This window comes from Aspergillus nomiae (genome assembly GCF_001204775.2).
Source record: "Aspergillus nomiae NRRL 13137 chromosome Unknown contig00267, whole genome shotgun sequence".
Lineage (NCBI taxonomy): Eukaryota > Fungi > Ascomycota > Eurotiomycetes > Eurotiales > Aspergillaceae > Aspergillus > Aspergillus nomiae.
Genome location: NW_015378322.1, coordinates 1 through 24113, shown reverse-complemented (window position 1 = coordinate 24113; position 24113 = coordinate 1). Strand labels below are relative to the sequence as shown.

The following is a 24113-nucleotide window of genomic DNA, read 5'->3' as shown; positions in this document are numbered from 1 at the left end:
AACATGTCAATTGTGCCAGCCGCGGCAGATGGAGATATTGACAATTGCTGCAACCTGGCTATCATTGTATTTGCGAAAATATAATCATCTGGCAACGTTCAGTCTATCCAACAGAATGCCCGAGCCGGAGCTTAGGACGAGTATGGCAGCTCCATGGAACGAACTTCAAGAGTGGTATCGACTTCGTCCTAAACAAGTTTATCCGCTACTAAGGAGCGAGTGCACACCCTCCAATACCCTATCTAACATTGTCTTTACTCAATCATCCTCAGCCAGGTATTTCACGGATGGTAAAGACTAATTGCCCGGGCAAAGTGACTAACGTGCGTGAAAAGTTTGTGGGAGCATTTTCTACCATGCCAGTTCCATCCTACTACTGCAGGAAGGGCTTATTACAACAGCAGTGCAGGCCCGCATGGCTCAGACGGTAAGTATACGAAGCTGCTTGCTACTAAGTTTCTTCTCGCCCTCTTCAATACCATGTATACGAACGCTGGTGTATCTGCTAAGGGGGAGGAGCCGTTTGCTCATTTGGAGGTACTAAGGATGGTATCTGACTATTTGCTTCAAGATCGACCCCATTTAGCACGTTCGAGAACAGATGGGAATATCCATTTCGAATGTGTCACAGTAAGCGGTGGCCTGTTTCGACCTCTCCAAGGCTTTTACTTTCCTTCCATCCGCCACTGCCTAGCAGAGTATAAGAAGGATCACACCCTGGCTAGAGAGACGAATAGCAACAGAAGATATAAAAACAACGTCAAGGTCAACTAGTACGAATGGGGTGTGTCAACTACAACCTTTATACATCGCAGGCACCGTTCTCGCGGGTTCCCAAAGTTGTTATACACAGCAGTCAGGGTGGTCATATGTTTGGTCAGAGGTACGTCCTGGACTGTCTTCATCCAATTCCCCTGGCGACCAGAATAGTCGCAGTGCATGTTCAGTGGAAGAGTTCGCCGCCGAGAAGATATTGCTTCTCAAGCACTTGGGTCGCATTGAGCGTGAGACGGGATGGAAGACTTCTGACCGTGCGACCGACCTGAGAAAATCATGGGGTTTCGAGTAAGAAATGATATCTTGTATTTATAAGATCTGTTGATGTATATTGATTTGCGAGCCTGGATCTGATGCGGCGCACTACTTTTGCTAGTAAGGTATATGTACCTGCATTGTCCAAGGTTGAAGTAAGATGCTATGATCAGTCATTTTTTAAATTGAAAGTTCAGCCACATGGTTTCACCAGAAACCTGGATATGTGAGAAATCAAAGGATATACAACTGAGTTTTATTATGCAGAAGTACCAGAATTTTCATATGCACTAGCTCTATTTGAAATCAAGATATTGGCTTCTATCCAGCATTACCTAGCTAATTTTATAAGACTTCTCAGTACTTAGACTACAGACACTTCAACTTAGTCTACGCCCAGGCGAAATGCTCGGTAGCACACGACATGTCTGTCGTAAGCTCACATAGTATACGAGTACTGATAACTGGTAGATCTACCTATAGCTAGAGTAATATCGTAGGGGAATGAAAGACTTGGGACAAAAGAAAGGTATACAGAGTCGATGGATAACCGACAAGTCACTCCATAAAACTTGTATATCAGGGATTATACCTGACTGCTGTCAACTTAGTACCACTGTTAGGCATATAACTTACGTGGAAGCAACAATACTTAGCACAAACAATCTACTAACTAATTCAGCGAACCCACCGAGTTGTTCGTACGAGCTGAGTGGCCCTTTGGTATTTGCTTTTTTCCCCTTCTTTTTTCTACTCTGTATTCTTTTCCTTTCTTTTATTTATTTGATTCCCTCCCTACCTAGCAACCTCAAAATCCGTGTTGACTGGGTGGACAAGACACTAGTTGTAGGAGTAAGTGGAGATTTTATTTTAACTTCGGCAGAAAGGAACGGAAAAGAAAACAAGTTCCGTTCAGCTCGCGGTAGTCGCGGCTTCTGGTGGAAATCGGAACATAGTTCAATATCATGGATCCTGACATGATTACGAGGATATTCCTGGTCTATCTCGAGTGGCTATTCCTCAGACTGACTCATACCAAGGACCGGTTCTTCGGATGGAGAAGTCGAAAGAGTGGGGGGAGAAATACGAAAAGAAAAGGAGGGGTTTTAAAAATAAAAATAAAGACAAATGAATAAAATAAATGAGAGAGAGAGAGAGAAAAAAAAGAAAAAAAAAAGAAAAAAAAAAGGGAAAAAGACATGACATGAGTTGTTTAGTTGGATGATCCTTGAGCGGTATGACCCGATGTCATCTCCCCCAATCATGAGACTGGACCGTGGGGCTTTAGGCCATTCTCTGCTCAGAGAGATCCATGATCATTATATTACGTCCAATATAGTTGAATAGGGGCTGTATACGAAGTAATATTGGTACCATTCCTACTTCTTGGCCGTTTTGACTCACTGGACCTAGTCATGCGAACTATTCCAGAAAGACCAATAAAGTCCGACTCAGTATTTCTCGAGTGCTGCAAGGGGGAGGAATGGCGGAGGAGCTTTCATTCCAGAGTGATTCATCAGCTGACTGTCTTTTCCAAGAAGAAGTGACAACCCAAACACAGACAGAATGGTATTTTATATGTTGATATTCCCCCATACATGAGACCTTCAATGGGGAATTAAATATCATTGCAATCATTCCACATCCGACTGATGTCCCAATGCAGGGTAAGGAGCCAACCTATAGGAATCCGTAGCTTCCGTTCGGACCGAACCAGGTGATCTTATCATATCTGATTCTCAAAAGTCTTATCCACCTGCGTAACATCCCTCATCCTGGTCGCTTTGCCACTTCCTCCCCACTTCTTCACCATTTTCGGCTGCAATCTAGTTTTCTTCCCCTGATCAGTCTCGAACTTACATTGATCCTCTGCGCTTGAGTACACAGACAGAGGACAACTGCGCGATACGCCTGTCCTGTACTGCTCCGTGCGCTCACATCTATGACTGAGGGGTCAATGTGTGCTCGAGTCCGAGGGATAAGCTCTGCCACGACTCCGCCGTCTCGAGTGAGGCTTTCCAAATTCATTCGAATTATATCAAGTGGAATATTATAGGCATCACTTTACCAACCCTTCAGTACACCGGAAACCGCCCTACCATTTTGGGCCTCGGGCGTTCGGCCCATAGGCTAAACCTGTGGCCCATCCCACGTCGCGTGCATAAGTGTCCCTTGTCGATCGAGTCGATTGGTCTGAAGCACGCCGGGTTTAGAGTCCTGCTTAGAGCTCTGCCCCTTTGTACGATAGATCTGACGATTCGCGTGCCGTCATCCGTATCAGTTACCTAACGAACTTGCGAATCCGATACCCAACCTGACGTCTCACTTAACTGTTCTTCAATTCTCCTTGGGGTTTTTTGTTCTTCGTTTTTCTTTTTTCAATAATCCTTCCCCTGGTACATTTTCCATTCCCCTGAGATACCCTCATTTGACTAGTCGCGTGTTGCATTTTCTGGGTCTGGCTGGTTCAGATCGTCCATATCTTCCCTCATCAACTCAAGTATTTCGGCCTATACACCAACCCTTTCGAACCCGGGTCCTTCGATTGTGAAACTTTCAGTGTCGTTTCACCTTCGTGCCTCCACCGGACGTCACTACCGCCTCGGCTGTCGTATCCGATAAATGGACATTACTCGCGGTGCTGTTGTCCAAGATTCTTCAGTGACGTTCTCGGCTCAGCCGCGATGCCCTTACTTGACGCCCACTCAGGTCCCTCATATGGCACACTCGATCAAATGGAGAGGCGCGATCAGCACGAAGGAGAGCACCTCCTTCCCGCGGGATACGAAAGCGATGACCACGGTAGCGAGATAACATCTGATGACTCGGTGCAGGAAGGGGTTCGGAAGATTGAAGCCATCAGCTTGACCTGGACAACAAAGTCTTTGGTTGTGGCTTATGTCAGGTATGCCTGCCATGTACAGCATGGTTGTGTTCTTGATGAAAGTGGTCTGGTCTCACTGACTTGCTATAGTATTTTCCTTATGGCGTTTTGTACTTCTTTAGAGGGCCAGACCACCACATCCCTCTCTGCTTATGCAACCAGCGCATTTAGCAAGCACTCATTGATTTCAACTGTTCTTGTTGTCCAGAATGTCGTCAATGGTGGGTAGTCTTACATTATGCGGTTTATTCTCCGCCAGCTGACAAGTATGCAGCTGTGATCAAGCCTCCCATGGCTAAGATAGCCGATGTCTTCGGTCGCTTCGAAGCGTTCTGCGTGTGCATTTTGATATATGTTCTTGGTTATATACAAATGGCTGCTTCGACCAATGTCCAAACTTATGCATCGGCTCAGATATTCTATTCCGCCGGTTCGACGGGTTTGCAGATCCTCCAACAAGTGTTCATTGCGGACAGCAGTAGCCTTCTCAACAGGGCATTTCTTGCGCTCTTGCCAGAGTTTCCGTTTCTGGTTACAGTTTGGATTGGACCAGCAATAGCTGATGCAGTGATACACCATTCGTCATGGCGTTGGGGTTACGGGATGTGGTCAATCATTTTGCCTGCTTCGTTTCTTCCGTTAGCGTTGACGTTATTGTTGAATCAACGCAAGGCTAAAAGACTAAACCTCATCAAGCAAAAGCACACCCCTCGGGGTGGCTTCATCGCTGTTGTCCGCCGCACGTGGTACGATTTGGACATGTTTGGTTTGATACTTCTTTCGGCGGCAGTTACATTGATCTTGGTGCCTCTCACTCTTGCCGCCAATGCTAAAGACGGCTGGAAGAACGACAGCATCCTCGCAATGATTGCGGTTGGTATAGTTTGTTTACTGGCGCTGCCACTTTGGGAGACTTCGAAAAGATTTGCCCCTAAACCACTTCTCTCCCTACACCTTCTCAGACAACGCACAGCACTCGCTGGCTGCGCTTTAGCTTTTTGGTACTTCAGTAGGTTACCCCCCACTACCGTACTCGTACGTTTCTTTCCTCCTAACATCATCCAGTGGCATTCTATTTTTCGGTTCAACCGTATCTTTACTCTTATCTTCAAGTGGTCCAAGGATATGATGTCGCTACGGCTGGCCGTGTGACACAGACGTTTGCGTTTACGTCGACCATTGCTGCTTTCTCAGTGTCCTTATTGATCAAATACACACGACGCTATCGAATATTTGTGACCATTGGAAGCGCGATCTACATGATTGGTCTTCTTTTGATGATGCTTTACCGCAAAGAAGGGAGCTCATCAACGCTAATTCTTGGGACACAGATTGTGGTGGGTATGGGAGGCGGCCTCCTCAACGTGCCTGTTCAGCTGGGAGTTCAGGCGTCCGCTAGCCATCAGGAGGTTGCGGCTGCTACGGCAATGTTTTTGACATCTATGGAGATGGGTGGTGCAGTTGGCGCCGCGATCTCGGGGGCCGTCTGGACGCACAACATTCCGCGGAAGTTGCGGCGTTACCTCCCTGATGAGAATAAGGGGGATGCTAAAGAAATATTTGGGAGATTGGACAAGGCACTATCTTTCCCTATAGGGTCACCGGCTAGAATTGCCATCAATCGATCTTATCAAGAGACTATGAATAAGCTGTTGGTGTTAGCGCTGATCGCGACGATACCATTGATCCCCTTGAGTCTTTTTATGAAGAATTATAGGTTGGACAAAGTCAATTCCGAACCAGTGGATGGGCCTAACGGGGGCCATCCAGTTCCAGACAATGGACAAGGCCTATTGGAAAACGAATCCGAATCAGAAGGACACTCGAAACAACCGTGAGGTGGTCCCGAATACTTCCAGTCTCTCCAACATTCTTCGATACGTGTCCAGGGATACCACTAATATATTTGGCAGATGGGACAATCTACCATGATTGTTGCCTGTCATCTTGTACAGGGCGTTTGAGCCCCTACATACTGCCACCGAAGAGGATACGAGATTATGCGGATGTCCCATCCGGCCCGATCCCGAATCAAGCACTATGTGACGTGTCCATACAAGGTTATGCGCATACGCGTCTGCCGCATCTCCGGCTAGAAGCGCCGGGGCGCTGATTTCTTGTTATTGGGTATGTGAGTCGACCAGCATTATGCTCTCTCATCCTGCGGGTAAGCGGGTTTCAGCATATCAAGTCGCTATGTTTTCCACAGAGCCGTACATATTTCGAGTCAGCGACTACTTTAGAAGTCCCTTTAGGAGTTTATATAGACGTTATGAGATTATGACTAGACTTAGATGAAACGTTGCAATGCACGTGCTTTCTTTTGATGTTTTTCTTTGTAAACCTCTCGCCAAACGGATGCGGATGGTAGTATACGTATCATGGATAGTTCAAAGAGGTGGAGAGGGGTAACAAAAAGGTGAATTCAAAGGGGAACTATGGATGGCGGCGTCAAGCAGCCATATTTCCGATACATGACAGTCATTAGCAAAAGGTGATATCATCGAGTCATGTAATACAGGTGCTTGAAGAATGGAGTAGGATTCATACGTGGTACCGTTCATTTACCTTAATGAACAGCGGTATGTGATGGTTACTAACTGGACTGGTGCATTTACCGCCAGTCGATGATTGGACTGTGACAGTGACACTTTCATGCCTAAGGTTTGAATACCATTATACCTCGAGTTGGCTGTTGTTCTCTCAGGTTTCTTCCCACTTCTCCCATCCCCTTCATTCCTGATACAGTTGAATTGAGTCCGTAGTCCCTCGATTGGATCTCATCGTCTTGGACTTTAGCCCTCGGTGGTGGCGTGTTGCGTCTATCATATCATTACGGAGTAGATATTTCCTACTCTACCCTCCTAGGGTGTTTTGCCGCGGCCCCTCCATTTCTCCCCCTCCTTTCGCCGTTCCAAAATAAATTTCGTCTCTTTTTCTCAAGTTTTCTAAGAGCAGAGAATAGAGAAACTGGGAGGGTAAAAGGAGTACAAAGTGCTTCAGCGATATCAAAGGCCTTCCCCGGAATTGATCCGTGCGATTTCTCCGTTGGTTTGGACATTTCCCCCCTCAGGTATATAACTAGAAGAAAAGAAGGAAAAAAAAAAAGAAAAGAAAAAGAAAAAAGGGAATTACAAGGTTTGTGAATCTACTGTTTATATTTTTCAGAATTTGTTTCTTTAATTTTTGTGGTCATTTTGCTTTTTCCTTTCTTGCTTTTCTTTTTATTTTAATTTATTATTTCTCGATTCATGTTCCCAGAATGATTTCTGCCTGTCTGTTGATACAGTCCCCAATGAAAACGTGCTAGTCGCAGTGTCTAGACAAATAGGCCGACGTGAGCTAACGGTGCGGGTTGCCCCATCCATGGCAGCTTTCTTTCTTTCTACCTAAAGGTACTCTCCGAACTAGTGCTACGGTCCTATCGTCCTCCACCTCTGCCGCCTCCCACATTGGTTACGTCCACCAACCCTTCACCGTCGACATTCACCACACACCAACCGCCGTAACTTCTGGCTGCTGCCATTCTCATCCAGCGCCTCCTGTAATCCCCCATCTCTCCCTTTTCTATATCCTCTCCCCACAACCATTCAGCAATCGGCTCCTCCTCACACCTCTCCCTATTCTCTTCACCGCATCTTTCTCCTTTCATTTCCTCGTCACCTCGGGTCTAGACACCTTTGGAAGATTATCTGCACAGTCACTTTGCAGAGCCTCAGGTAGTTCCAGGTATACAATATGGTTGTCGCCACTATCAAGTACGTTTACTGGCTCCTTTTTAACCACCATTCTCATTGCCTCGCTCCTCCCCCTCGCCGACTTGCCCCCCTTTCTGATGCCGCACGTCGGGACCCTTCTTACCAAGATTGGTTCCATTATCAACCAGCGATTTGCTAACCACGGTTATCTCTCTTCGTCAGGTGTGTTGTCGTCGGTGACGGTGCTGTGGGCAAAACATGTCTCCTGATTTCGTACACAACAAACAAGTTCCCTTCGGAATATGTTCCTACTGTTTTTGATAACTATGCTGTCACTGTCATGTAAGTGAACCCGATTGCTTCGAGCCGCGACAGGCGCAACGAGTTTCCCGGAGTGTTCGCTCCTGTGATATGTTCCGACAGACAGTAGCCTTGATAACGCGTCGTTGGATCCATCCACCGGATTTGTCAACCTCTCGCAATCAATTGACTAACCCGACGCCTCCATAGGATTGGCGATGAACCGTACACTCTGGGACTTTTCGATACTGCTGGTCAGGAGGATTATGACCGTCTTCGTCCCCTTTCATACCCCCAGACCGACGTTTTCTTGGTCTGCTTCTCCGTGACGTCCCCCGCCTCCTTCGAGAACGTGCGCGAAAAATGGTTCCCCGAAGTTCACCACCATTGTCCTGGTGTCCCCTGCCTGATCGTGGGCACCCAGACTGATTTGCGCGACGATCCCGCTGTCCGCGAAAAGCTCTCCCGCCAGAAGATGCAGCCCATTCGTAAGGAAGATGGAGACCGGATGGCCAAGGAATTGGGCGCCGTGAAATATGTCGAATGCTCCGCTCTAACTCAATATAAACTCAAGGATGTTTTTGACGAGGTGAGTCGGGTCAACGCTGTTGGCTCTGCTGCTTGTATTGTATACTGACGGAATGAACCAGGCAATTGTTGCCGCCCTCGAGCCTGCTCCTAAGAAGTCGAAGAAGTGCGTTTTGTTGTAACCGAACACACATCTTTCTAGAGCAGGGTTAGTTTCCTCCAACTGTTACCCAGACCATGTTACTGATGTATCCTAGCTACATCGCATATTTCGGGAAGATCGAGGTTTTGAAGCGCATAAAACTAAACTGCTATGGATATCAAGGGTCACAGCTCATGAGTCGATTGCCATCTGTTACCCAATCTCGAGACGATATTTCTAATGATTGCCATCCTCGTATTCTTTCGTTGCCCAATTTATGGCATTCATTGATCCGATATACCCTGGGAAAATTTGACCTCCCAACTCTGCCGCGGAGACTATCGACGAACCGAACCGCTTTACCTTCATCTTTCAGCCGGCTTGCCTTTGCCATATTCCCCTTACCCTCTCCTCCTGCCTTCTCATTTTCTGTCCCTTTCTTCTCTTCCTTTGTCCATCTTCGATTCTCTATTACCACTCATCGTCTCTATCGGCGTTGGAAGTCGAGGCGTCTTGTTTTGGCTGGCTGATGGTATTGATCTGTTTCTTTATATTCGCGATTTGTTGTCACGTCCGCACCTTCTGTCACATTGCTGTGCCATTTTATCATTGTCATGTTACAGTCTTGAACTAGATAGCGCAGATACATCAGTGACCACCAAGGCTTTGGTACTCACAGACCATGGCGTAATCAGGTCCAATGTAATGAAGATTGTCATTATTTGTCGCACGCTCCAACTACCAATAGCCACTAGTGTCAGCTTGGAAAAGAGAATGTGGATGTTATCCAGTCGGGACTTATGATCGGTCCAATGTTTTGACTTGTTGTGACTGGCTCATAAAATCGTTCGAGGTTATTTCAAACATGTCCATGCAAGTTCTCATATCTATTTGTAAAAAAAAAAAAAACATGATACCCTCCACCTTCTGCCACTGATGCCTCCAGACTATGGGTGTCTGCCCAGCATATGGGTTTCTCGACAAGTTCTAGTCAATCCAAGCCGACTCTATTCCACCTGGTAACATGGTTGAGTCCGCATCTGTCTAGAAAGGGAAATGTCTCGGCTAAGACCTGAAAGAGATCAGCCCAGTCATTTATTCTGAGCTCAGAATACGCTCGTCATCATCTGTCAGAGATGATGGTGAGTGGAGAGGTGATTTGTTTCTGGCTGGATATACAGAAATAAGGGAGATCAGATGTTATTGAGGAGTGTGTTGTGTTGTGGGAGTGAATCTGTAATCGCAATCATTAGGGAATGTGATATTCTTGTCTATATCTTGCTGAACCCTTTCACTAGGTTGATGGCTGCTTGTAGTACTGAATAGGCACATAGGACACTTTCTCCAGTATGGTCCATCAGGCATTTTGTATGTTCTTTATTACTAACTCCACCTGTTTGTACATCAAACATAACTCATTTGTAGCGTCATAGTATCTGGTTTACAGCTCGTCTTTGCCTTCCCTCTTCTTCTCTTCCTTGCGTCCATACCATCCTCCCAATTCTTCGCCAGCTCCCGCCTTGACCATGCTAGTGATTATCTCATAGGCCACCTGGGCAGCCGCGAGAGCGGTAGTTTCTCCCTTATTGTCGTAGCTTGGGGATACCTCGACGATATCCGCACCGACAATGTTCAATTTCTCAAGACCGCGCATGATTCGAATGAACTCACGGGTGGTCCAGCCACCAGGCTCAGGGGTACCGGTTCCGGGGGCAGTCGAGGGGTCAAGCACGTCGATATCCACAGACAGATACACGGGTTGCTCCGAATCCAGACCAATGCGCTCAATGATCTTATCCACGATGCCCATGGGGCCTATGTCGTCAATGTCGTCAGCATGGATGCGCATGAATCCCTGCTCGGGGCCCGGGTTGGTGTAGTCGCTATCGGTGACACCCGTCAAACGGGTGCGCAGACCGGCATGAGCAGAGGTTGAGTTGCAAATGAGACCCTCACGGCTCGCCTTGTGGAAGAAACTGCCGTGGTTAAACGCTGACTGTTCCGATGTCCAGTATGCTGAGTAGCGAACGGGGTTCCAGGTGTCCAAGTGCGCATCGAAGTGCAACACTGTGATGGGCTTCTTGTAGATCTGGTACAGGGCACGGAGAGCCGGTAGTGCAACACTGTGATCTCCTCCTAGGGTGACCAGCTTCGCCTTTCCGGTGGAGATGCCCTTAGTGCCGTACTTGGAGTCGGCAGGAGTAACGGGAGGTCGTGAGCCTAGCTCAAGGAAGGCTTCGTACATTTGACGCTCCGCTACACCATTGTCGAAAGGAATGATAGGAATATCCCCGCAGTCCTTAACGGTGGCCCACGAGCTGTAGGGGTTGATGCCCGCACGGGTGTTGTAAGCTGTGCCGGCCATCTGGCGAGCACTGGCAGCACGAATGGAACGGGGACCAAAACGAGCTCCTGGAGGCCAAGGTTAGCCTCTGCGTTTAATGGAGGTAAGTCGGAGTGCATACCTGGTCTGTAACTGACAGCAGTATCGAAGGGAGCTCCGATGACGGCAATATCATATCGCTCATCTGGTTCGATTAAGCATTTGACTGGTTTTAGGTGCGCAAAGCTAGCAATGCCAGAAAATGACCACTGGGATTTATCAGTCAGGTTTGCCACTATGTAAGGTAGAGCCACATGCGTACCTCTTGATCCCATTTCTTCAACAGCTCCTCACGCAAGTGCTCGGGAACCACTTCAGAGTCGTCGTGATGGGCGTGAGATAAGGCAGTGCCGGCTAGAGCCAGCAACCCCAGGGTATACTTCATTATGAATTGTAAGGTGCCACGGGAAAGACAAAATAAGTCGAAGGGGTGCTTGAAAAGTACAGAGAAGAGGAATTGAATCTGGGGAAAGTTCTCTAGTAGTTATAGGCGCATAGATAGTATGGAGATTGTGAAAGCGTTATCGATAGGAACAAACCGTCCATTCATTTGGCGCCAAAAAGTGGGCCTTGAGGCCTCAGGCGCGCGGAGTATCGTGCGGACTTTCCCTTCTGGTCACTTTTCTTTTAGTTCCATGTTTCCAACGTCCATCGCTCGCTCTTCCTCTTTTCGTTCTCCGCATTTATATCGGTCCGATCTTCCATAGATCGCTGCTTGACTCAGAGCTTGTAGAATCCAATCGAAGCCGATCATATTCGAATCTCGTCTTGAGAACCTCAGGATGCCATGCGTCGTGTTGTCGTGACGGGTTTAGGAGCTGTTACTCCTTTGGGAGTAGGTAAGTTGTTCTATATCTTTGCTATACAGATGTCCAAGCACACTGTTCTATCCAAAATTCCCTTTGGTCCGTGGCTATAAGCTTGTTCTTTTGTCGTGATTCTTCAGTGTTTACTTGAAAGTCTCGCTCGGATTTGTCTCCACTTCCGATATTTCCGAAAGGGGAAAGTCTTGGATACCGGGTACAATCGCCACGGACATTCCTAGTTAGGAAGTTAGAAAGAGACACCTGCAGTCCACACGATGATTCCAATTCTCGGGCTTATTATGCGCGGATAGCTAAAGTACAGTCATTCTAGGTATCCGTCGCACATGGAAACGTCTGTTAGATGGTCACTGCGGCATTGTTAATGTCAACCATCGTGATTCCAGATTCTCCGACTTACCATGTCAGATTGCCGCTCCAGTGCCGAATGGCAAGAGGCAGAATGGTGGCTGGACTGCCTCAGAATGGCTAAGTAAGGATGTATGTGCAACGTCTCTTGTTTTTCTATATTTGTATGGTCTTCGAGAGAAGAGCAGATCTGATACCATTAATAGGAAGAGCGTAAGATGGCGCGTTTCGCCCAGTATGCTTTGGCTGCTTCGGAAGAGGCTCTTGAAGATGCATGTTGGAAGCCCACTTCGTTTGAGCAGAGAGAATCTACGGTAGACGTCTACAAGACATCATGTATCTCGAAAATACTGATGGCCGCGTAGGGCATCTGTCTCGGATCCGGAATTGGCAACTTCGATGAGATCTACGACACAGTCGTGGCATATGAAAAAGGAGTATGTCGCAAACGAGTTTTGTATCGCCATTACATCTGTATTAACTCCTTCTAGGGCTACAGAAAGGTGTCACCTTTATTTGTCCCGAAGCTGCTCATCAATCTCGGCGCTGGTCATATCTCCATGAAGTATGGATTGATGGTATGGCTAATCCTAATCTGCGTTTTTACCACTGCTAATGGTTCGACAGGGTCCAAACCACGCGGCTACAACTGCATGCACTACTGGAGCACATTCCATCGGTGATGCTGCTCGCTTTATCGCCTGCGGTGATGCGAACGTGATGTTAGCTGGCGGCGCTGAATCTTGCATCCATCCGCTAGCTGTTGGAGGCTTTGCTCGGGCACGGAGCCTCGCAACGAGCTATAATGATGATCCGGAGAAGGCGTCCAGACCTTTCGATGCGGATCGCGAAGGGTTTGTGGTCGGTGAGGGCGCGGCAATAGTTATTTTAGAGGTACTTAGCATCGCATCTTATATTAATTCACAGTGCTAACTTCTAACTAGGAGCTAGAACATGCAAAGGCAAGAGGCGCACGTATCTATGCCGAGTTGAGAGGATATGGCTGTTCAGGTGATGCACATCATATAACAGCGCCCAAAGAAAACGGCGAAGGGGCATTCATGGCAATGAGAAAGGCTCTGAAGAATGCCGGTCTTTCACCGTCTATGGTTGACTACGTTAATGCACACGCCACTTCGACTGTAGTCGGAGATGCGGCAGAAAATGCCGCGATCAAGGCACTCCTTCTTGGGCCTGACGGAAAGCGCAATGCAGGGGATATAAACATCAGCAGCACCAAGGGCGCTGTGGGTCACTTATTAGGCGGTGCTGGCGCCGTGGAGGCCCTGTTCACCATCCTTGCTATTCATGAGGTAAGTGTCACTATCTGTGCTATGGAAATACTCTAATTTGCTGTATCAGAATAAAATGCCTCCTACTATTAACCTTGAGCATCTCGCCATCGGATTCGACTGCAACTACGCCCCGAATCAGACTCAAGAGCGCCAGATAGATGTGGCACTGACCAACAGTTTCGGCTTTGGAGGAACCAACAGTAGTCTCTGCTTTTCCAGACTATAGAGCACTTGGTGACATTTGATTGGATAATTGCGAGCTATACTCCATGTAACACAACACGTACTTGTACACTAAAATAATAAGAAGTTCAGCTTGTGAAATTTGTAAGAAACTTACACCCTGATGCTAGAGTAAACTTGTGCTGGTTCTTAGAATCGACCGTGACACAAACTCTCCAGGGGTCAGATTGTAGTCTGGTATGATTTGGCCTCAAGAATGGGCTTCATTGTCTTATTGTCGCTGCAAGAACATCAACAACAATGAAGAAGTAATTGAAGACTATTCAATACTGAAATACGCGGTCACTAAACTAAAACTCTGTATAGTTACTGTCCTCTTGAACTATTATAATTTACATCGCCGAAAACTGGCCATTATCCTGGCAACCAGCACGTGACATCTCGATGCGGAGCAGCCCCGGACTCACCTCGACCATATCACGCGCACCTCAAACTTCATGACAAAGCAGCGCTCTGCAGTTCAATATCTTATTAAATCATTCCACTCGTTTACTATCACTATATCTTTCTTTACTACCAGAGTTGAGTCATTTTCTTGGTCGTTGGTGGGTTGGCCATGGCTACCAACGGTGAGACCAAAGGTAGATACCACTAAACCCTCCTCGGGCCGAACTTAAGTGGTTACAACGTCATATAGAATGAGTTGTGCTGATATTGTCCTATTTTATGATAGCGCCGTTGTCCGGCAGCTTAGTTGATGCATCGGGGTACAAGTTCTCCGAGAAAGACACCAAGCCCGGCAAGATTAAGTTGAAGAAGTCGGTTAAGTTAGGCAAGAAGAAAGGTGATGGTGTGTTACCCCCTTTCTACTTGGCTTTCATCTTAATTTGCGGGGTGTGGGAGCAGGAGCTGTGAGTTGTGTATTTACTAATGGTTTGACGATGTGAAGATGCGCCCGATTCCCCCGGTTCATCACCTATTCTCCCTGAGATCGACGAAAAGACCATGGCCGCTTTCCCTACGGGCAAACCACGAGAAGAGGATCACTTAGAAACAGTCATATGTAAGACTTGCAAGAGGCCGGTCCTCAAACAGAATGCCGTGGAGCATATTCGGGGCTGTATTCGGGCGAAGCAGGAGAAGGCGAGGCGAAAGAAGGAGGCGCGCGATGCGGCTAACCGGGCCAAGGCCGGTGATAACGGTGACGAGGATGCTGCTGGCGGCGATGGTGATGATTCCATGAAGGGTCAGAAGAGTGCTAAGAAGAGCGCCGTTAAGGGAATGGCGGAGGATGGAACGAAGAAGGGGAAGAAGCGCAAGACGGAGGGAGAAGACGATAAGGATAAGGAGCCTAAGAAGAAGAAGAAAAAGGAGGAGCCCAAGCCCAAGGTTCCGAAGCCGAAGGGGCCCGTTGATGTTGAGAAGCAGTGCGGTGTTACTCTGCCGAATGGTGCCCAGTGTGCGAGGTCTTTGACTTGTAAGAGTCATTCCATGGGCGCGAAGCGAGCAGTCCCTGGTCGTTCGTTGCCGTACGATATGTTGCTTCAGGCTTATCAGAAGAAGAACCAGGCTCGCCAGCAAAGTGAGTATTGCCCATATAGCTGGAGGATACGTTTCCGAACAGAGCTGATCGGTCATGCTTTTCAGAGGCGGCAATCGATGCCAATGCTCCTCTGCAGGACGATATCGATAACAATGGTCCTGTCGACTCGGATGAAGAAAAAGATGCTGTTATGGCAGCTATCACTCGCTCTCACCCGCAGCCCATCATCACTCATACTCTGATCTCGACTAAGAAAAAATATCAATATGTCCGCATTAAAGAGATGCTATCCCACGCCCTAGGCGGTGCGCGCGGTGGCGGACTCTTTTCAACCGGCGATAGCAATACCACCTCCAATGACGGAAACCTCTTCGCTCCTATGGACGACGTGGTCATGACTTCTCCGGTCATTACCAGCGCAGATAACACAGCAGATGTGGACAGTGCAACTCCAGCACCAGTCGCGAAGAAACTTTCAATATCGGCGAGCTCCTAGGTAAATATGCTTGTTCGCGTTTTGTGTTGGTCTGAGGAGCAGCGATGAGTGATGATCCTTTCTTTCCACTATTTGGGTATGACTGCCACATCGTGGAGTCTCGAACGGCGTTCAGGAAACCTACGGAATGGGTCTAATTTGGATTTTTTGTGATGATATGATACCCCGGAGTCCATTGCATGTACCACTGGCGAGACTGAGTGTAAATTATCGGATGTTTTTATGTTCTCTATATCTTGATAGACACTGTTCAAAAATTTAACCGTTTGTATATCGACGATGTGTGGATATTTGTCAACAGTACTAGACCCATTTTGACTCAAAGATATCAAACACAGTTGTACATCCTGTAGATTGTCATATTACCAGGTATCCATGATGCCCTACAGCTACCCCAAAATGGATTGTTTCTGCCTGAGGCCACAACAAGCTATCTCCAACCGCGGCGGGATGAAGACGGGTTTAGCTCCATGTGCGCCCACCGATCTTTTGAAGGCGGAACACATGCAGCTCGCCTTTCACAGCACCCCACCGTCACTGCGACATTCAGGTCTACTGGGGAAGCTATAGCTTCTGCGCCTACGGGCGGAGGTCTTGATCTGCTCGTGCTGGACAGCAAACACCTAGACATTTTCACCTATACGCCCCATCTGCGCCACGCACTCCCTAAATTCAATCGAACCCTTTCGTGATGTCCAACTCTGTTCCCGATCTCGACGCTGTCGGGATCAAGGCAGAGCCTGAACTAGCAGACCAATTTCGCCGCGAAGTCGCGACTCTCCTCGGCCGCAACAACCTCAACTTTCCCGGCGCACAGCCCGTCAGTTTCTCCAGCAAGCATCTCCTCGAGCTCCAACGGCAAGACTACTATGTCTGCGAGAAAACAGATGGCATCCGCTGTCTGATGTACTTTGCCCGTGGCGATCCAGAGTCAGAGACACCCGAAATTCACTACCTAATTGACCGCAAGAACGACTACCGCTACGTGCCGGGCTTGCATTTCCCTCTCCCCAATGATGAAAGTTTCCAGTCGTACCACGTCGACACCCTGGTTGACGGCGAGTTGGTGAATGATACATATGAGGATGGAACCCAACAGCTCAAATACCTCGTTTTCGACTGTCTGGTCCTGGACGGACAGAGCCTGATGCATCGCACGCTGGATAAACGACTTGCGTATTTCAAGGAGAAGGTCCTCAAGCCATATAATGCTCTCTACCACCGCTTTCCCGAGGAGAAACAACATCGCGTCTTCGCGGTTGAAGACAAATCTACCCAATTCAGCTACGGTATCGAGATGATGTTCCGAGAGATCATTCCCAAGGTCAAGAAAATTCACGGTAATGACGGTCTCATCTTTACCTGTCGCAGTACACCCTACCGCATCGGAACGGACGAACACATTCTCAAATGGAAGCCTCCGGCCGAGAATACTATTGATTTCCGCATGCGCTTGGAGTTTCCTGTCCTGGAACCTGACACAGATGACGAGGCGGATGGTATTTCCGAGCCGTATACGGATTACGACGCTATGCCTATCTTTCATCTATTTGTGATGCTTAATTCCAACGAGTACCGGCACTTCGCGGAGATGTTTGTCACCCCATCAGAATGGGAAGAGCTTAAGGCTCTGGGGCTGCCCCTTGATGATAGCATCGTTGAGTGTTCTAAGGATGAACACAATCGATGGCGCTATCATCGTCTCCGAGACGATAAGGCTGACGCGAATCATATCTCTACCGTTGAGAAAGTCCTTGAGAGCATTCAGGACCGTGTGACGGAGGAAGATCTCATCCAGGCTGCGCCGGCGATCAAGGCATCATGGAAGAAGCGCCAGGCTCAGATGGCCTCGGAGGACGAAGAGCGGAAACGAAGGGCAAGACAGGCACCGCCACATGCAAACGGAAACGGAGTGAAACGGAAATTCGAGGATTCATAGTTTCCTTCTTGTTTTTTTCTTTAATGTTGAACAAACCTACTTGTTGGGTATTATTTTACTTGGCTTCGGTTCGGGATTGCAAGGAGTCTGGCGTTGATCTCTGCTTCATGCATATGAACTGGAGAGGGGCTGTCTGTCGGCAAGTTTAAAATGGAGGCTGACCTGGGGATTATCGTACAAGTGTACTTTCTATCATGCTATGCGCTCTTGCTATTCCAATGACTATTGGCTAGATGGGTTATATCGCAAGATAATCCAGCTTGATCTTTGATAATTCATATGCGGTATAGCTCGTTCTCTGGTATCGACCAAGCTCCTGTTTCACCTAGAAGAATCCGCAGCGTGATACGTTCAAAGCTCAAAGTTTGGTTTTCATTGACGGCAACAGCTACATTGCTCAGGTATAAAAAAACAGGACACAACAATGTTACATCATACACTCTATCGTTTCTTGATGCTCACGTCAATGTTTCCAATCGCCCATATGGCAGCGAACACAGTCAGCAATCCAGTGGTGATGGTCACGGGCTTGCGCATTCCATCCCAGAAGGAATAATCATAGGTAACCTGTCAAGGATTAGCATTCCATCTAGTGGAGCGTAATATAAGGTTGAATACTTACCACCAACTGAGAATCACGAGCCTCATCGGACAAATTCTCAACCGTCAGGGTCAACGCAGTACGGCCCAAAGTGTCCATGAAGGTCTTGTGGGGAGACACGTGGGACTTGATCTGATCGGCAGGGGGAAGACCATTGTTGGAGGCAGTCTCAATCGTCTCGTACCGGACGTTACGGGCTCCCTCGGGAAGAATGACACGAACAACCACCTTCTCATACTGCACACCTTCGGGCATCTTGGGTCCCTCGATGAAAGGAACCTTGAGAACATACGAATCGGCGCCGGTCACCCGGCGAAGGAAGGTAGAGAGCTCGTTATTCCAACCAATACGGAAGCTGTAGTTCCAGCCACCAAAGACGGGAAATCGGGGGCGAAGTTCTAAAGATCCATCACGCTTGGGAGGCTTGCCAGGGCGATAGCGGCTCGTGGAGACATTACCGATGTCATCAATGAAGTAGGGGTCCACCGAGCCAGGATTCAGCGGATACTTTAGTTCACGGATGGCGGAAGAAGGCAATTGCTGGAAGTTACTGAGTGTCCACTCAACGCGCGAGAATTGATTGATGAGGTTGGAGCCGTTATTGCGAAGCCAGTAGCGCTCTTCTGTCGCCAAGTTTCCACCCCAGTGAGACACCTCCAAGTCTCTCTCCAGCAGCGAAGCTGTGATTACCGGCTTGGTAAACTCATAACGGATGGTAATCGGGTAGACAGTACCGGGTGTGACCTCAGTCGTATCATAAGGGCCGTAAGTGTAAGTTGTACCTTGACGCTCAGGATCCGAGCCTGACTTGAGGCCGGTGGTAGTGGTATAGTCAGGAACATTGGTACTAGGAAGCTTCAGTTTCGTCTTTTGGGTCACAGTTGGGTAGGCTGAGTGGATATAGGCAGAAAATGAGTAGGTGAGGTACTGCTTATCAGCCTGGTTGATAGCGGCAGGGCGCGGGCTCAGGGAGGAGAGGAGGTAGTAAGAAATTCCCAAAGTAACCTGCGACTTGGGCGCAAGAGGCTCGGGGAGGTCAATGGCAAAGAATTTGGTGTCACTGCGAGATGCGGGAAAAGTAATCCATAGATATTAGTTTATATGCTACAAACAGTATAGCCAGATTAAGAAACCGTGGCTTCGTCATCTCAATAGCAACCAGCCACTAGTAGCCACAATAGCGTACTCACCTGGGCGAATCGATAGACAATGCATCCACTACGAAAGGCCCCTTCTCCGGTGCCTTTCTATCTCTCACTTCCAGTCCTCCGACCTTGTCGAATACCTCCGATGGGAAGGCCAAGTAGTAGGTGCTCTGCGGTTCATTACCCACGTTCTCCACCACCACGTTGACAGTCTCTCGAGCATAACCTTTCTCCAGGTTGGTGTTCCGGACCAAGTTTACATTCTTGAATGTCTGGGGAGGCTGGAAGGAGGGATGGGTCCTCGCGGAGGATTCGGCGCATACGAAGCTTCTGCTTGACAGGAGGAACCCGCAGAGTGCGGCGAATGCTGTAATCGGCCTCATTGTGACGATGGGCGGGCGTGCAACTGACCGCGCCTAGGACACAATGTCTCTCACCAGGAGATGGTCCTATAAAGAAGAAGGAATAAAAAGAAATGGGAGGGATTGAACAGGGGGGAAGGGAAGGTAGCGCGGCGAGATTCGACGTGATGCTGATGTGTCCCGATGCTGCTTAGATTCCGGTGACCGCTGCGGCCAAAGACGCCATCCTCTCTTATCGCCGATAAGTCCTACTCCTCTCCTCCACATTTTCCAGCTACTTCTTTCTCCACTCTTACTGTCAAGCTACCCTCACAGCATAGCGTCTACCTGATCACTATGCTTGCTTCGCGAGCTGCAGCTCGCCATTGCTGCAGGAGAGCAAGGGTACCAGCATCGGCCTTTCCCGCACGACCCCTTCATGGCCTTGCGCAAAGCAAGTTTCTTCAGGTCTCGGAGGAAGTTCGTGACGCCGTAGCCACAGGAAATCCTGTGGTAGCTCTAGAGTCCACAATCTACACTCACGGTATATATCCACACTTTCGTTTTTATCCGTAGGCGGAGAATTACTCGCTGATCTGCAAACAGGATTTCCGTATCCTGAGAGTGTTGCTCTTGCGTCGTTGCTGGAAACCGTCGTACGGGCAAATGGCGGAGTTCCCGCTACAATTGGAATTTTGAACGGAGTAGCCAAGGTCGGTCTTAACGCCGAAGAGCTTATCGAGCTGGCCTCTACCGCGGAGAGCAAGAATGCCCTGAAGGTTTCCCGCAGAGATTTGGGTTACATATGCGGCCTGGTCAGTTAATTTGTGCGCCGTTTTGAAGAACGTCTCTAACAATACTAGGGCCTGGCTGGGAAACGACTGCACGGTGGTACAACAGTCTCGGGCACGATGATCCTTGCCCACCTGGCTGGTATTAAGGTCTTCGGGACTGGGGGTCTTGGTGCGTCTCTGCGCAGTCTTAGGTCTCTTTCTAGAAACTAATCAGTCCTAGGTGGTGTCCACCGTGGTGGAGAGAATTCTATGGATATATCTGGTATGTTCTGCTGGCAAGCTCTAGCAGCCAATATCTAACGCTTAGTAGCCGATCTCACCGAACTGGGACGGACCCCGGTTGCTGTTGTCAGCTCTGGATGCAAAAGCTTCCTGGACATCCCTCGAACTCTGGAATATCTTGAGACCGAAGGTGTTTGTGTTGGGACATTCGCGGATGGCCGTACGGGCCAGATAGATTTCCCTGCATTCTTTACGCGCGACAGTGGTATCAAGAGTCCAAAGGTTATTCAAGATGAGGCTGAGGCAGCTGCCATAATATGTGAGTTGGCTGTGCATCTCGTGCTTAGTACTAGTGGCTGACGTTTCGATAGATGCGCAACTAAAACTCCCTGTTTCATCGGGAATGCATTTCGCCAACCCGGTACCTGTGCAGCAGTCTATTCCCAAAAACGAAATGGATGATATTATTGAGGAAGCAATCCGCCTTGCTGAGGTGGAGGGCCATCAGGGCAGCGACAACACTCCATTCGTACTATCTAAAATCAAGCAACTCAGCGGTGGCAAGAGTGTTACTGCTAATCGTGCTCTGGTTGAGGCGAATGTGCAGCGTGCTACTCGCGTTGCTGTAGAACTTTCAAAGTTGGAACAGTCCAATGGAACGCTTAATGAGCGGTGAGTTGCCCTGTGTTAGATGCGACTCGGAATGACCCTAATTTCGAGGTGTCTTCAGGCATATGCCAGCAATTTCCGAGGACGTCAAAGCTGACCAAGCAACTTCAGAGGCAGAGCTTAAGCTCAACCCAACTACTGAAGGACCTATTGAGGCATTGGACAAGGTAGACGTTCTCGTTGCTGGCTCTCTCGCGGTTGATCTTTCCTGTGACTATGCTCCTCCTGCGGGAGAAAAAGACATCAAACCTGTTTCTGATACTTCCAATCCTGCCACCATCACACAGAGCCTTGGCGGCGTGGGTCACAATGTTGCCATTGCTACCAAGTATCTTGGCAGCTCCGTTCTTTTTTGTAGTGTTGTCGGGGACGATCTAAGTGGCCGTGCAGCCCTAACGGCTCTTCGAAAAGAGGGGCTATCCACTGCTGGCGTACAGGTGCTGCCCGCGTCAAACGGCGCCAGGACCGCACAGTATGTAGCTGTTAATGATGCGAAGAAAGACCTCGTTGTGGCTATGGCGGACATGGGCATTATGGAACTACCAGAGCAGAATTTGGACTTCGAGGGCTTTTGGGAGACTCTGCTCTCCCGCACGAGGCCTCAATGGGTTGTCGTTGATTCGAACTGGAGCCCTGAAGTCCTTTCCAAGTGGGTTGCTGTAGCCAAGAAGTATGGCGCAAGGGTCGCGTTCGAGCCCGTATCGAATGCCAAAAGTCGCCGCCTGTTCAGCAAAAGCACCGAGGTAGATGCGGCAATTAGCTCGTCGGCATCTGTCCCCAACAATGCGATCAGCCTGGCGACCCCCAACCAGTTTGAACTCACTACAATGTACACGGCAGCGCGTGAAAGTGGGCTGTTTGACTCCGAGGGCTGGTGGCACATCATAGATGCGATGGGTATGTCGTCAGCAGGTGCTCGAGACCGACTCGTTGCAATGACATCCAACCAACTTGTGGATCAAGGCATCCCCCAGCAGAGTATCCAACTCCTTCCTTACATCCCCTGTCTCATTACCAAACTAGGGTCACAGGGTGTCCTCGTCACTCAACTTCTTCGCCCTGGTGACCCGCGTCTCACTTCGCCCGATTCTGCTCCGTATATCCTGTCGCGTACTGCACTGGCTGATGAGCTGGTTGGTGGTGTGTATATGAGATTGTTCCCACCCGCCGCCGTGCTGGCCGACGAGGAGATTGTCAGTGTCAACGGAGCCGGAGATACGCTTTTGGGGGCGGTAATCTCGGGTCTCGCGAAGGGGGCAAAGACCGTAGAAGATGTCATTCCTTTTGCCCAGGAGGCCAGCCTTAGGACGTTGAAGAGTCCAGGAGGTGTCAGCAGTGATATTGTCAGCTTAGCGCGCTCCTGAGTCAATATAGAATCAGTGTGAATGTGTATAAATACTATTTGGAATGCACTATAACTATAACGTGGATATAGTTACCGCCCAATTTACCATGTTCCGCTCAAGATAAAGCCCTGTCGACTCCCTCCCCTCCAACAACAGGAAGTCTGTCCACAACATCCCATCCCTCTCTGTTCTTCCCAGTAGCCTTAAAACCGGTCGGTACCAGACTCGGGTCCAACAGTCCTATCTGCACCAAGACGCTCGCCTGATCCCAATAAATATTATGCCGGGCCAGTTTCCCCGCAATGAAGCTAGCCGTCATGATAATCACAACGCGCACTTGTTTACCCGTAGGTGGCACACGGGGCAGCAGCCACGGGATCTCTTCTGTATGCGTGAACGTGAGCAGAAGCTCGTCAACTATCCGGTCTGTGCCGGTCGTGCGAGACAACAGACGAATACTCTGTGACGGTGGTCCCGTGGGAAAGAACTGCGTGGTATAAAAATTAGTGATTTGAGCCGGGTGTTCTCCTAAAGATCGCCACCATCAGCCACTGTTTCTTCCCAATATGCAGCTCACCAGACCACATAGGGAAAAGAGCAAGAACAGAAAAGGAACGGGAAGAGGTAAGTGGGAAAGGAAGCACATACCACCAATTGAGGTAGGGACGCAATTGACTATCGCTACCTCATTCAATTCCGCCGTCGGGCCGGATTTCTCCCCATCGCTATCCCCGTTCCCGTTCAAGGGTATACCTCCACCACTCCCTACCATCATGTTCACTGTATTGGCCGCATGATGCTCCACCTCGTCTCGTCCCGCTTCCTGCCCATTGTAGAACAGATTCCGCCAGTACTCGTCCCACACCGTCTCCACGACAGGTACCTGCCAGCTCCCTGCGGGCCAACCAAACCCGCGCTTCAGACAGTCCAGCGCTCGGCTCCAGGCCAGGCGCGAACTGATCACGTCGTGGGTTCTGGCTGTTGACTCCGCGAACCCGGGTTCGGATTCTGGGTAAAAGAAGAGGTGGCATCTGTGGCGCTTTTTGCTTGGGTGGCTGTTGTAGTCGTCCCAGAGGGTGGTGGGTTGGTGGCCGGCAAGATGGACTTGGATGGGAAGGATGGAGAGGGTGTCATAGCAGGAGGCGGTTGAAGAAGAAGTTGTGGAGGGGGGCACAATGCAGGGGTTGGTCGTTGTGTTGGGGCAGTCGGCGAGGCTACTATGGGAATCTGTTCCAGAGAGCTGGGGGTAGTAACATACTAGGGCACAGAGGAGAGGGAAAGGGTTGGTAGCTGTTGTTGGGTGGTGGTGAGATGTAAGGAGGAGGTAGGCCGGTTTATTGTATGCTTGGAGTGTTTTGTTAGCTTTTTGGTCATGGATTCAATTAATAGCGAAAAAAAAA

At 48.9% G+C, this 24113-nt stretch overlaps 9 protein-coding genes across 9 annotated transcripts; 6 read left to right on the top strand and 3 right to left on the bottom strand.

Annotated features, from left to right (window-relative positions):
• Positions 1-3716: 3716 nt before the first annotated feature.
• On the top strand, positions 3717-5754 carry mirC (siderochrome-iron transporter MirC; the record flags this gene model as incomplete). The annotated part of the gene is made up of 4 exons (XM_015553730.1): positions 3717-3937; positions 4007-4137; positions 4191-4925; positions 4982-5754. The coding sequence occupies 4 exons, from the start codon at positions 3717-3719 to the stop codon at positions 5752-5754; spliced, it is 1860 nt and encodes a 619-aa protein (XP_015404376.1).
• A 1533-nt stretch (positions 5755-7287) lies between these two features.
• cdc42 (Rho family GTPase CDC42) lies at positions 7288-8639 on the top strand. Its single transcript, XM_015553729.1, has 4 exons — positions 7288-7674; positions 7837-7956; positions 8125-8503; positions 8565-8639. Exons 1-4 carry the CDS (start codon positions 7655-7657, stop codon positions 8622-8624), a joined length of 579 nt encoding a protein of 192 aa, XP_015404378.1. The 5' UTR covers positions 7288-7654; the 3' UTR covers positions 8625-8639.
• A 1386-nt stretch (positions 8640-10025) lies between these two features.
• ANOM_008472 (agmatinase) lies at positions 10026-11352 on the bottom strand (the record flags this gene model as incomplete). The annotated part of the gene is made up of 3 exons (XM_015553728.1): positions 10026-10996; positions 11050-11176; positions 11230-11352. The coding sequence occupies 3 exons, from the start codon at positions 11350-11352 to the stop codon at positions 10026-10028; spliced, it is 1221 nt and encodes a 406-aa protein (XP_015404377.1).
• A 358-nt stretch (positions 11353-11710) lies between these two features.
• Positions 11711-13660, top strand: ANOM_008471 (putative beta-ketoacyl synthase (Cem1); the record flags this gene model as incomplete). The annotated part of the gene is made up of 8 exons (XM_015553727.1): positions 11711-11806; positions 12105-12271; positions 12346-12453; positions 12505-12576; positions 12631-12717; positions 12767-13033; positions 13084-13452; positions 13502-13660. Exons 1-8 carry the CDS (start codon positions 11755-11757, stop codon positions 13658-13660), a joined length of 1281 nt encoding a protein of 426 aa, XP_015404380.1. The 5' UTR covers positions 11711-11754.
• A 573-nt stretch (positions 13661-14233) lies between these two features.
• On the top strand, positions 14234-15656 carry ANOM_008470 (deubiquitination module subunit SGF73; the record flags this gene model as incomplete). The annotated part of the gene is made up of 4 exons (XM_015553726.1): positions 14234-14258; positions 14351-14467; positions 14567-15199; positions 15265-15656. 4 exons carry the CDS (start codon positions 14234-14236, stop codon positions 15654-15656), a joined length of 1167 nt encoding a protein of 388 aa, XP_015404379.1.
• Positions 15657-16347: 691 nt separating this feature from the next.
• On the top strand, positions 16348-17595 carry ANOM_008469 (mRNA guanylyltransferase; the record flags this gene model as incomplete). Its single annotated transcript, XM_015553725.1, has 1 exon — positions 16348-17595. The coding sequence occupies one exon, from the start codon at positions 16348-16350 to the stop codon at positions 17593-17595; it is 1248 nt and encodes a 415-aa protein (XP_015404372.1).
• Positions 17596-17959: 364 nt separating this feature from the next.
• ANOM_008468 (dolichyl-diphosphooligosaccharide--protein glycotransferase subunit OST1) lies at positions 17960-19841 on the bottom strand. Its single transcript, XM_015553724.1, has 3 exons — positions 19387-19841; positions 18218-19256; positions 17960-18162 (listed from the first exon to the last, which is right to left on the bottom strand). Exons 1-3 carry the CDS (start codon positions 19722-19724, stop codon positions 18037-18039), a joined length of 1503 nt encoding a protein of 500 aa, XP_015404373.1. The 5' UTR covers positions 19725-19841; the 3' UTR covers positions 17960-18036.
• Positions 19842-20039: 198 nt separating this feature from the next.
• ANOM_008467 (pseudouridine-5'-phosphate glycosidase/carbohydrate kinase family protein) lies at positions 20040-22731 on the top strand (the record flags this gene model as incomplete). The annotated part of the gene is made up of 7 exons (XM_015553723.1): positions 20040-20226; positions 20289-20497; positions 20546-20645; positions 20697-20738; positions 20787-21017; positions 21070-21370; positions 21429-22731. 7 exons carry the CDS (start codon positions 20040-20042, stop codon positions 22729-22731), a joined length of 2373 nt encoding a protein of 790 aa, XP_015404375.1.
• A 97-nt stretch (positions 22732-22828) lies between these two features.
• ANOM_008466 (dienelactone hydrolase) lies at positions 22829-24073 on the bottom strand (the record flags this gene model as incomplete). The annotated part of the gene is made up of 2 exons (XM_015553722.1): positions 22829-23241; positions 23362-24073. Coding segments are annotated over 2 exons (1125 nt in total), but the record flags the coding sequence as incomplete, so codon positions are not given.
• Positions 24074-24113: the final 40 nt, after the last annotated feature.